The 13,414-nt window shown below is 31.9% G+C and overlaps 1 protein-coding gene across 1 annotated transcript; it reads right to left on the bottom strand.

Annotated features, from left to right (window-relative positions):
* Positions 1 to 4,309: 4,309 nt before the first annotated feature.
* LOC112775163 (importin subunit alpha-2) lies at positions 4,310 to 9,604 on the bottom strand. The gene is made up of 11 exons (XM_025818652.3): positions 8,970 to 9,604; positions 8,611 to 8,707; positions 8,425 to 8,516; positions 7,892 to 8,023; positions 7,357 to 7,542; positions 6,578 to 6,741; positions 6,390 to 6,468; positions 5,719 to 5,847; positions 5,478 to 5,605; positions 4,979 to 5,379; positions 4,310 to 4,844 (listed from the first exon to the last, which is right to left on the bottom strand). The coding sequence occupies exons 1-10, from the start codon at positions 9,183 to 9,185 to the stop codon at positions 5,007 to 5,009; spliced, it is 1,596 nt and encodes a 531-aa protein (XP_025674437.1). The 5' UTR covers positions 9,186 to 9,604; the 3' UTR covers positions 4,310 to 4,844; positions 4,979 to 5,006.
* Positions 9,605 to 13,414: the final 3,810 nt, after the last annotated feature.

Below are 13,414 nucleotides of genomic sequence, written 5' to 3'. Positions count from 1 at the left end.
ATTGAACGCCCTTGCTGTCCACCCTTACTGGCATTAAACGCCAGTTCTTCTAGTGTTTTGGGCGTTAAACGCCCAGCAGGGATGTCCTTGCTGGCGTTCAACGCCAGCTTCCCTCGGTGTGTGAGCGTTGAACACCCAATGATGGGTTCCTCACTGGCGTTTAGCGCCAGAATGGCTGCATGGTTGGGCGTTGAACGCCCAGTGAGGGGTTCCTCACTGGCGTTCAACGCCAGAAAGCCTGCCTGATTGGGCGTTGAACGCCCAGTGAGGGGTTCCTCACTGGCATTCAGTGCCAGGATGACTGCCTGTTTGGGCGTTAAACGCCCAGCCAGTGCTCCCTGGCTGGCGTTCAACGCCAGCTCTGCTGCCAGGATGGGTGTTGAACACCCAGTGAGGGGTTCTTCACTGGCGTTCAGCGCCAGGCTTGCTGCTAGTTTGGGCGTTGAATGCCCAGTGATATGTTCTTCACTGGCGTTCAACGCCACCACAATCTCCTCTGATTCGGCCTCTACCTCCATGGTTATGGCCTTGCACTCTTCTCTTGGATTCACCTCAGTGTTACTGGAAAGAGTGTCAGGAGGAGTCTCAAGGATCCTCTTGCTTAGTTGACCAACTTGTACCTCCAAGTTTCTAATGGAGGACCTTGTTTCATTTATGAAACTATGATTGGTCTTGGAGAGGCTGGAGACTAGAATGACTAAGTCAGAAAGGCTCTGCTTAGAAGTATCCATGTTCCCTTGAGAAGATGGGAATGGTGGTCTGTTATTGAACCTATTCTGGTTCCTTCCACCTTGATTGTTATTGAGACCTTGCTGAGGTTTCTGTTGATCCTTCCATGAGAGGTTAGGATGATTCCTCCATGAAGGATTGTAGGTGTTTCCATAGGGTTCTTCCATGTAATTCACCTCCTCCATTGTGGGTTGATCAGGATCATAAGTTTCTACTCCAGAAGAAGCTTTCTGAATACTGCCAGCTACAGTTTGCATTCCAGTCAGATGCTGGGAGATCATATTGACCTGTTGGGTTAAGATCTTGTTCTGAGCCAATATGGTATTCAGAGTTTCAACTTCATGAAATCTTTTATTCTGAGGGATCCCATTATTTACATGATTCCTCTCAGAAGTGTACGTGAATTGGTTGTTTGTAACCATCTCAATGAGTTCTCTTGCTTCTGCAGGTGTTTTCTTCAAGTGGAGTGATCCACATGCAAAGCTGTCCAATGAAATTTTGGACATCTCAGATAGACCACCATAGAACACGCCTATGATAGACCATTCTGAGAGCATGTTAGGAGGACATCTCCTGATCAATTGCTTGTATCTTTCCCAAGCTTCATAGAGGGATTCACCTTCTCTTTGTCCGAAGGTTTGAACTTCCACTCTAATTTTGCTCATCTTTTGAGGGGAAAAGAACTTAGCCAAAAAAGTATTTACCAGCTTTTTCCAAGAGTTAAGATTCTCTCTAGGTTGGGCATCCAACCATAGCTTAGCTTTGTCTCTTACAACAAAGGGAAAGAGCATAAGCTTGTAGACTTCAGGATTAACTCCATTAGTCTTTATAGTATCATAGATCTGTAAGAATTCAGCTAAAAACTTATGTGGATCTTCCATTGGAAGTCCATGGAACTTGTAGTTCTGCTGCAGAAGAGAGACTAACTGAGGCTTAAGCTCAAAATTGTTAGCTCCAATGGCAGGTACAGAGATACTTCTGCCATAAAAGTCAGAGGTAGGCATGGTGAAGTCACGAAGAACCTTTCTTGCTTCCTCTTGGGTTTCGGCCATGTCTCCTAGTTTTTGTTCAAAATTTTCTGAAAGGTTTCTTCCGGAGTGTTATGTTTTAGCTTGTTGTAAACGCCTTCTTAGAGTCTTCTCAGGTTCAAGATCAGGAGTCAATGGGGGTTTTTTATCCCTGTTCTTGGTCATAAATAAGAAAAGAAGAAAGAGAGAAAAGAAGGAAGCTTTTTGTGCTACTTGGACCAAAGAGCTTCTAGTTAGATGTGAAGAAAGAAGGAGGAGATAGAAAAGTGAATATGGAAGATGAGAGAGGGAGAGTAATTCGAATAAATAAAAGTGAGAAGAGAAGAATTAGAAATAAAAGAGATAAATAAGAATTAAAATATTTTTTTATTTTATTTGTTAATTAATTTTGAAAATTAAGTTAATAATTTAAAAAGAATTAAATTTTAAATGTTGATTTTTGAAAAAGAGGAAAGAGAAATAGAAGAAGTAATTTTTGAAAATTGAGAGGGAGAAGAGTTAGTTAGGAAGTTTTGAAAAAGAAGAGAGAGAAGAGAAGTAATTAATTAAGAAAAGATTTAAATTTTAAAATAAGATAAGGGATAAGATAAGAAAAGATTTGAATTTTAAAAATTTGAAACTAAAAAGATAAGAAAAGATAAGATGAGAAATTAAAAAGATTTGAAAAAGATTTGATTTTAAAATTTGAAGTTAGAAAAGATAAAATAAGAAGCAAAAAGGATTTGAAAAAGGTTTGAAAAAAGGATAAGATTTTTAATTCTGAAATTTGAAATTTAAATTCTTAATTTTTGAAAGTTAAAAAAGATAAGATAAAATTTTGAAAAAGATATGATTTTCTGAAAAAGATATGATTTTTAGTTTTGAAAAGATTTGATTTTTGAAAATTGACAATTAAGATAAGATAAGATAAAAATTTAAAAATTAAAATCTGAATTTTTAATAAAAAATTTCGAAAATATGATTAAAATAAAAATAGAAAAGATTTTTTTATTTTTGAATTTAATGATGAAAGAGAAAAATAAATAAAAGATACAAAACTTAAAATTTTTAGATCTAATGCCCCTAATTTTCGAAAATTTTGGAGGAAAACATAAAGGGATACCAAATTTAAAAATTTTAAGATCAAAACACAAAAAAGACTCAAGAACACTTTGAAGACTAACAAGAACACAAAGAATAAGACTCAAGAATTTTAAAGAACACAAGAATATAAAAAGGACACCAAACTTAAAATTTTTAGAAAATTAAACACAAATTTTTGAAAATTAAAAGAAAATAAACAAGAAGACACCAAACTTAAAGAATTGAAATAAGACTCAAACAAAAAGATTATGTATTTTTTTTTTCATATTTGTTCATCTTTTTTGTCTATTACCTCCTCCTCTTCTTTGTTTTTCTGTTTATGCTATTGTTGCTAATTTTTTCATTTTTTTTTTCTCGTCCTTCCGATATTTTGCAACATTATTTATTTATTTATTTATTTTATTTTTTTTAATATTCTTAAGAGGGTGAACCAAATAGAAGAATGAGAAGGTAAAACAAAAAGAAGAATATAAAAAAAGAAAAGGAGTTTGAAAAAAACATAAAACAAAATACATAAACAATAGGTTAAAACAAGAAAAGTTAATTTTAATTTTAAAATTTAAATTTTAAATTAATTAGGTTTATTCGTGTTTAGTGGGCCTGAGATGTAGCCCATTATTCACAATTTTCGTTGTCTATTTAACGGAATTGAAATTTTAGTTACAAAACATAGAAATTATTTTTTTTTTTGGTGACACATAGAAATTATTTTGAATTGTGCATTTTTTTAGTTGAATAATAATAATGAAAAAAATACATAAGTTTTCCTTAAAAACGTAAAAATTTTGATTAAATAACACAGAAATTAAAGTTGTATAACAAAAAAATTGTTTTGAATTATGCAAATTTTTTAATTGAATTACAAAAAAAAATATAAATTTTAGTTAAAAAACATAAAAATTTTAATTGCATATGGTACAAATTCTCTTGGATTGTGCAGATTTTTTTATCTTATTCTGATTATTCTTCATCTTCCTCCTCTTCTTTTTCTTTTCTCAACACAGAATTTGTGTTTTTCTTCAATAAATTTTCATGTTTACTTTTTTTTTTCTTCAAAATATTGTATTTGCCTTAAAAAATGCATTATCGCAAAATTTCTTTATTTTGTATAAAAAGACTTTTTTTATTTTTTATTTTTTTTATTGTCCTTTATAAAATTTTTAGAAATTCATAAACACAAATAAACAAATAAGAAATGAAGCGGGAAAACGTAGAAGAATGAAAAAGTAAAAAATTTAGAGCCAGTTAGTTATTATCCAACTTGGTTAAACTTGTTATAAAAAAACTTAAGTCGTAATTTATTCATTTATATTGAATACATAAAATCTGGACCACCGTATATCTTTCGCCGTGAATAACAGTAACAAAAATTCGAGCAGGAAAATGATGTCTAACAAAAATAATGTGTTGGCAGAATGCAATTGTAAATCAAGGAAACACTGTTGAGGCAATTAAATAGGAGACAAAAATTTGGTGGCGAAAATGACCAACTAGATATAAGATTCTAATACACAACAGGGGAAGCACAATACTTTTTGGCTTCCCGAACCAAACAAGAAATACATAAAAAATCATAACGAAACGAGGGCCAATATGACAACGAACAATTTAACATCAGCGAAAACATCAAAGCTTCGTCGTCAAAAAAAGCTTACAGGTCACAAGGGATTTGGTAAAACCAAGACTTCAACGTTTCCTTGTAACTATAATAAAGGACAAACAAATAATATTTAGCATATTACAAAGGAAAAACCACAAGACTGAACATCAATTGTATGATGATGATCACTTGGCAGAATGAAGTGCTATCAATTGGCAAAAATATCATGCCACAACCCATCTGACACCATGTGATATGTAAACCGGCCACTGCGAAAACCAAAGCTCGGTCCAGCAACCCTCTATTTACCAAGGACGGACCTTAAAGGACGCACACAAGGAAAGCATTAACTTGACCCAATTGTCGTCCTGTGGTACTGGACGTCTTTAAACCAGCCAAAACTCCTGCAGTTGACAAACTTCTGAATAATGTCTTGAATATTAAAGAAAACGCAAGCCATAAAGAAATCACCAAAATTATCTACTGAAAATCCAAGGATTTACAGATAAGAATAGGGAGAAGAGTGCCATAATGTTACCCAAGAAAAAAACACGAATATCTTCTAACTAAAAGTTGAATCCACCGGGTGGCACAGCAGGACCATCAGAGCCACCAAAGTTGAACCCTGATTGGGAACCATCCCCTGGAGGCATCGTCTCGTCATCTTCCTCCAACCAGTATGTTTCAAGAATCTTCACTGCCTTTTCATAAATCTCTGTGTTATCATGACTCTGGAGGTTCTCAATTTTCTCCAAACCCTCCGCATCATCAATCATTTGGGCATATAGATTCACATCACCAGTATTGCCCATATTTTTATCAGCTTCTCCCACCTTCAAGATGTTTTCAAGTCCTTCCAAACAAACTGTCACAATTCTAGGATCAGGACAGATGAGAAGGTCGCACAAGGGCTTAATACACCCTTGGCTTACCAGGTACCTGTCAACCAAGGAAAATAATCATAACATGATACTAAAACTATCATAACAAGACTGTAACATCCAGGGGATGTTATGATCAAAAGCTACTCTCCATACTTGATTTGTTCGTGAGATCCACCAGATGTAGCATTTGATATAGCCCAAGCAGCCTCTTTCTTGATGTCAAACTCAGCATTTTGAAGAAGGCTGACCAAAGGACCAATAATATTAGACTCAATTACAGCCTGTAATTGAAAAATACAAGAACATATAGTTCATAATTAGAAGAGGATATTATGAATCTTAATTATTAGAACAAGCAAGTGCCACGAAATAAAGAGAGGGGAGCATGATATACCTGAATCTGCTGTTTATTACCAGCTGTGATGTTTGATATGGTCCAACAAGCTTCCTTCTTGATGCTTTTTTTATAAGTATTAGACAAAAGATTAAGAAGGCAAGGAAGAGCTTGATGGTTGATGATAATCTATGGAGAAAAGAATCACATTAAAAAAATCCCGAATAAGTACAAGAACATTTAATTACTGTAACACCAAGTTTAATTAAGCGATTATCATCAGATACAAAATTTGTAGTAGCTTGTGGTCCAAGTTAAGAGTTGGTTGAGAAAGGGCAAAGGTAGTTAGTCTTTTCAGTTAGGTAGTTACTTAGCTATGGTTTAATACAATATAACTATAAATACATGAAGAAATGATGTAAACATTAAGTAAGATCACTAAATGAATCAAATTCAGATTAACACAAGATGTCTCTCTTCTTCCTTCATCATCAATTCATTTCTTTCAAGATCCTTAACCAAGAATCAGATTTCTGTTAGCATAATTGCTTACTGAGTTCTTGGTAGAGTTACAAACTCTTTCAAGTAATGTGGAATAACAGAGGAAGGGGAAACAAGGACATCACAATCAATTGATAAATGTATGTTCTGTCTATGTCCCTCAATGCAGAAAAGCAAAGTGAGGTACTGATCACAACGAAAGAACCGTGACATGTTCTGGAACCTAATACCTGAGTTTGCATATCATCTCCAGTGACAATATTTCCAACTGTTCGAAGAGCAGGAATTAGAACTGAAGGGGATGGGTGCCTGGACAAGAACAAAAAGTAAAAGAAAAGTTAGAATTGACAACAAATGAGATTGGGTCACTAGGACACAAGCATATATATAACTACACAGCCATATGTTTAGTACTCACATTAAAAGCTCAACTAGCCGGGGACAGACACCAGCTTCAATTACAGCTTGAATTTTATCATTTGTACCATCAGAAAGATATGAAAGTGCCCAACACGCATCGGTCAAGACTTCTTCATCATTTGAATGGATAAGACTAGCAAGGGCAGGAAGTGCAGGTTTAACCTGTTTAAAAAGAAAGTGAAATGTACGGAAAAGAAATCAAACATAATTACATAAGTAACTTAGTTAAGTAGAAGTTAGAAATGTTGAAAAATAAAAACTGGTTAAACCAATGATATTAAGACATTTACATACAAGTGCACCGAAATTACATATTAAATGATCTGTAAGGGCCACTCATAAAGAAGACTGCTGCCACATACATAGAAACATTACGACGGAAATGCATGAATTGATTTCTAGAGAACAGAGAAAAAGCAGAGCGAAACTGCTCATCAGATCACAAAACCAACTACAACAAAGTAATGAAGTATTCCAAAAAAATATGAGAACACTCTAATCAATAGGGTACATATATGTACATCTAGATCTCATTGTGATAAAGGACTGTACTACAATATTTAAAAAGGAAAGAGAAGATATGTTGCTACTTTTGGTTTCGATGGGGAAGAGAGATAAGAGAAGGGTTTAAAGTATATTTAATGGACTAAGATTTACACTTCAAGACCTCCATTTCTCTCCGAAACAAAAACTTGCAAACATACCTAAGGACCAGACAATCAATTTTCAAAACTGATTATTCAGAGAGATTAAGGCATTAAATAAACTGTTTTTCACCTGATCAAAAGGAGGCTGTGGCTTGCCCCTGCAGAAGTTTGAAAGTGTCCAGGTAGCATTCCTAAGCATGGAAAGTTTAGCATGTTCATTCAATTGCGCCAACAGAGGAAGCAGAGCACCATGACTGAGTACAAGATCACGGCATCTGGGAGAATCCCCAGCAACATTTCCTAATGCCCACACTGCCTGGAAACCAAAAACAAGTGGTTAAATAAAAACTTTTAACAAAAGATACCATGGATAAATTTAGATACAATGCATTGCATCGCATTGTCTGCTACATATTAATAATAAATAATAACACTCAGCATTAAGAACTCTCCCACTTTCTTTGTATGCATGAGCACATATATAGCAACATTATACCTGCCACAAGTATCTCATCAAAATCCAGAGGGGAAGATGAATAACTGTATTTCATAATCATGATCCATATTTTTAATTTCACAAACTTAACAAAAACAACAATTAAACACAAACAATGCATGTATATGTTCCCCAACGCTTAACGGATGCAACAGCACAAAAAAGGTACCTGTTCACGGACATCGTCACTGGGTGAAGCAAGGAGCCTTACAAAAATGGGGACAGCCCCATGATCAATTACCACCTTGGTGTTTTCAGATGTTCCAGAAGCTATATTTGTCAAAGCCCAAGCTGCCTCGAACTAACAACATGCAATGAACATAGTCAATGAAATATAGTAGAAGCTAGAAAGCATGTACATAACGACTGGCCATTTGTTCTACAGGTCCACATTAGACCTTGTTCGACACACTAATAACACATTTCATAATTCACATGTACATTTGGGGGAAAAAATAATCTAAGAAAAGAAATGACATGCAAACTTTTAGTTTATTCAGATTTTAAAATAACTTTTAATATTGAAAATTAAAACATGAATCATCTTATTTAAATTTTTTCAAATTTTTAATTACATACACCATCTATGAATATTGTAATTTTCAAACTTTAAAGTGTTCCAAGTGTTCTGCATCCATATAACTACCTACCTGTACTTTCAAGTTAAAAGACTAATCAAAGAAAACAAGGCAGACAACAAACCTGCAACTGGGGGAAATCATCCCTCGAAAGAAATTCAACAAAGCGAGAAACGACACCAGCCTGTATAACCTCCTCAATCGGCGGACAGCGCTCTGGAACACAAAAAGCATCCATCTAAGTGAACTAAACAAAACTACAAGAAATAAATGAGGTAGTAGTATAAACTATAAAGACCAAACATCTAACCAATCGAAAGCAACTTCCGGAACTGAGTAGTTGCTTCCAGCTGAAGGCTATTATCATCAGAATAAACACCTGCAACCATCGTAGGTAGGTGTTCCAACTGCACCACCATAAACTTTCAGTGTAAGCAAATTAACACAATCAACGCACTGCCATCAACATTCTTAATAAAACTACTGTACTCGGTAAACATAAATATAACGAAATCAGAAGATCAATTCAACAATTCAAGTAGGTCAACCGAGCACGCATCTAAGTAAACTAACGATACCCATTTTCGAGGGATAAAATAGGGAGAAAAATGATTATCATTATGAGCAGGAAAAAAGAGAGTACAGATTGTGGAAAATTTAAGAATTGACCTTCTTCTCTAGCACAGTGGATTGTGCCGAAGCGGGAATCTGCTGTGCTTGGAGACCCTCGCGCCGCTTCTTCTGTAAGCTCTCTTCCCTTCGGTTCTTCCTGATCTCCACCATGGTGTCTTCTCGCCGCCGGCGACCCTCCTCGGCGTCGACAGCCACCTTGTAGCGGCTCCGGCGGACATCGGTCCTTGAGTTTCCGGTTGGGCGATACGACATCGTTTGGGAACAATCAAGAGAAGAGTGAACTGATTAGTAGGGTTTCTTGGAGAGTAGATAAATAGAATCGAAGAGATTTTGGGTTTAAGCCTTAAGCTATTGAAAAATAGGGTTTTCGCTACTGAAGAAATGGCAAGAAGCGGGGGCAGACTGTGTTTGGAAACCAGAAAAAATACAACTCAAGTCAGGAACTCAGGATGCAATTTGTAATGGAAATTTATTTAGTAGTGGAGCACTTTTTTAATTTTGTTGTGATAGGATTTGTGTATAGCATGGTTATTGGAGTGCGGGAGAGTCACCAGGTTTGTGATGGCTGCGTGGAACAAATCGGAGGGTCCCATTACACAAAGCAAAAGATACACAAATTGAATAGTCTGATTTGTATAATATAAGTTATAAGTTATGCATCTTTTATGCGGCGTTTTTTAACCCTAGATTTTGACTTTTCTAGTTTTGTATCTCAATAATGGGAGTAAATTTTTTTTAGAGAAAAAAATTGGATGGTGTGCAATGTTTAATCTATTTATTTATTATTTTTTTTATTTATTTCTCATTCTACTTATAGAATTAAAGGTAAGAGATCATAATGAATTCTGTCAAATGTTAAAAAAATTAAAGAAAATCCATTTCCCTTAACAACATACTTCCTCAACCATTTTTTTTTATTTTCACTTTTCGTATCACTTCTAATCTCACCTTTCTTTTCTTTTCTTGTTGCTGTCGAGATTCAAAAGGAACAAAAAATTGGCACAATCAAAATTTTAACAATGCTAAAGAGACATAAAATAAAAAAAATTAATTGTCCAAAATTTTATATTGTTAATTATCTTAATCATCCTAATTATGTAAGTTTTTATTATTAAATATTTTGATTTAATAATATTAGAAATTAATAGAAATATTTTAATAATAATTATTAAATTATAGGTATATATATATATATATATATATATATATATATATATATATATATATATATATATATATGTACCAAATATTATTATTAATTGTTAGAAATAGTCATTAAAATAAAATAACTTTTGAAGATATTTGAAAGATTATTGGATTAATTATTATTATGAGTATATATATTATTTAGATATTTAATTAAGGATTAATAATTTATTGTTGTGTGTTGTTAGTTAAATATTTACTTGAGATGTTTGTTTATTGTGTTATACTAGAAGTGAGAATTTTAAAATTGTTTAAATATAATAATTAATCATTCTTAATTCTTAATTAGTGAATTAATTAAGGTATATTATTATTATTATTATTATTATTATTATTATTATTATACCAGGAAAAATAAAAATCGAATAAATTTAGTGTAATTTAGGAACCAATGAATTATGTTAGTAACACTAAATTTTAAATATATATATATATATATATATATATATATATATATATATATATAAACTAAGGTGTTTAATGCTTTTTAAAATTATTCTGGTTATATAAATAAAAAATAATGAATAAAAATTATTATTATAAAATAAATAGATTTTAGATATTAGAAAATATAATTTTAATGTATCTAATAATAATTAGATTTATATTTTAGATTTATTATTTAAGTTTTATTAATTATTATTAGAAGCTAATAAATATAAATGTGGATTTTTTGTAAAATAGATTTAGTATATATCGAGTAGTTAATAATATAGTTGTTAATATGATTGTGTTTTACTGATTATGGGGTAATAAAAATAATATATTGTTAAATTTAATTTGTTAATTAAATATGGTTATCTTTGTTTAATGTGATATATGGCTATATTTTGTGAGATTTATGGATGTTGATATGTAACCACTTAATGTTGTAACAATCCAACTTCCAACACATCATGATCATACCAAAAGTAAGTCATTACTAACCTAATTCATTTATTATCTATTTAATATCGAGCATTTACGCATTAATCTATCGATAATTTTATTAAAAGTTAAAAACTTTTTCAACAAGAACAGAATAACACATATTCAAGTATTTAATATTAATAATACATTATAGTAATACCTACAAAATCAATTACAGCACCTACTCTCTAAATAAAACTTCAACTAACAAGGCGAAGGAAAAACAAATTCTAGCAACAACTCAACTTACAAACATATTCTTCTATGCTCCTACATTCGTAATAAACCTTCGCACCTATAGCTAAAAGAGATGGAAATATAGGGTAAGAACTACGGAGTCCTTAATAGGGTTGGGTAGGTGCATTTTATATTCTTTGTTATACAGTAATCTCATAATAGAATACATACAATCTTCAATAGATAGCCAACAACAACTAACAACAAGACACATACAAACATAATAAATAAAAGAACACAAAAGTCAATCAATCATATAGCACACACCCAATTACAAAATTACACAACACAAAGATATGCGCAATCAAGTATGATGCACGTCTATCTTATGTAGGCCATGAGCTCATGTGTCGGTTGCCTACCTACTCCTGACATTACCTGGACAGAAGTCACAGATATGACTTTCCAGATGCATACAGTGTGCATATAAGTCTTACAGCCATACCGCATACAATGTGATTTTTAAATATGCTGTAATATACTTACATCTGAAAAATATTTCATAATGTGTAGACGTTCCCACTATACATTTGGCACTAAGACCCAAACAAGGTTGCATATGCTATCATGTGGCAGATGATATTTTAAAGTCTTTTTATCTTTACCCTCTGCTCTCCTGTGGCAGAGATCCCTTTAGTTAATTTTTTTTTTTTCTGTTCTCTGCTCTCATGTGGCAGAGGTTTGTTAGGTTCTTTTAGTCTTTGCTCTCTGCTCTCTTGTGAAAGAAATACCTTTGATACATTCTTTTCTTTTCTGTTTTCTACTTTATTGTGGTAGAGATTCATTAGATTCTTTTAGTCTTTACTCTCTGATCTCCTATGGCAGAAATCCTTTTGATACATTCTTTTCTTTTCTGTTCTCTGCTCTTCTGTGACAGAAGTTCATTATATTCTTTTAGTCTTTGCTCTCTACTCTTCTATGGTAGAGATCCCTTTAATTTTTTTTTTTATCTTTTCTTTATTCTTTTACTTTCTTGTTCTTAATATTCAAATTATCTTTACACTCTTCTCTTATTTTTTTTAAATGTCTTATGAAAGGAGAATCATGGAATTTTCATTTTAACTTTGTATTTCTAACACTTATAGAAAATCTTATTATGTTATCTTTCTTTCTTATTTGATAAAAAAATAATAACTTTAATAGAAATATACTATTAAAAATATACTAAATAAATTAATACAAATAATAATATTACTTAAATATTAGTAAATTTAATATTTTTATTTTAATATAAAAAATCAGTTTGTAGGGTTTTATTCTTAACTTTTAGAAATTTTGTTTTAAATCTCAAGGTTAAATATTTTACCTTTTAACCCAACATTTTAATAAATTACTAATTTTAACTTCATATTTATAAAATTACTAATTTAATTTTATATTTTTAGAAATAATCCTCAACTTTTATAAAATATCCGATTTACTCCAAAATTTTTACTTTTTACTCAAAGTACCCCCAAAACTTATATAATTACTATTTTTTAACCCTTGTCTTTTATCAAACTACATTTTCATATTCAAAAATAATATTTGTGTTGGTGACAATCATTCTTTTCAAAATCAAAATCTTCTCTCATGATCTTTCAAAATATATACTTGATTTTAAATCTGTTTTTGAACTTTTCGGTTATCGATTTTTCACAACTTTTAATTTAATCTTTCAACCACTAAATCTCATCAAATTTATCAATATTCCAAACTTAAAAATAGCCCAAAAATACCCACAATAGATCCATTTTGGCAGTCCCATCAAAACAAACATAAAGCACTAAATTAACAATATTTCATCGAAATTCAAACACAAAATCATTCAATTTCAAACCACAATCATTCAATAAACAATCACATATCAAGAACACATTAAATTATTATAAAATTACTAAATTCTATCTCTAAACGAAATCAAAATAATGAAAACTCCAAAAAAATTTTCTAACCGAACAATTGAAGAAGAAAACATTAGAAATTGGCTATGCTCTCTAAGACACCAATCGGCCGAACCATGCAAACTTGGAAAAATCCCACCATTAACTTCTTTCGAACAAAAGTGACGTCAATGTGTAGAGGATGAAGATATAAACATTTTAATCGAATTAAATTTTTTATTAGAATTACGGATCACAAGAAATCAA

The sequence above is a fragment of the Arachis hypogaea genome, chromosome 19 (assembly GCF_003086295.3).
Source record: "Arachis hypogaea cultivar Tifrunner chromosome 19, arahy.Tifrunner.gnm2.J5K5, whole genome shotgun sequence".
Classification (NCBI taxonomy): Eukaryota; Viridiplantae; Streptophyta; class Magnoliopsida; order Fabales; family Fabaceae; genus Arachis; species Arachis hypogaea.
Note: the sequence above shows the minus strand (reverse complement) of the source record. Positions and strands in the feature narration are given on the sequence as shown.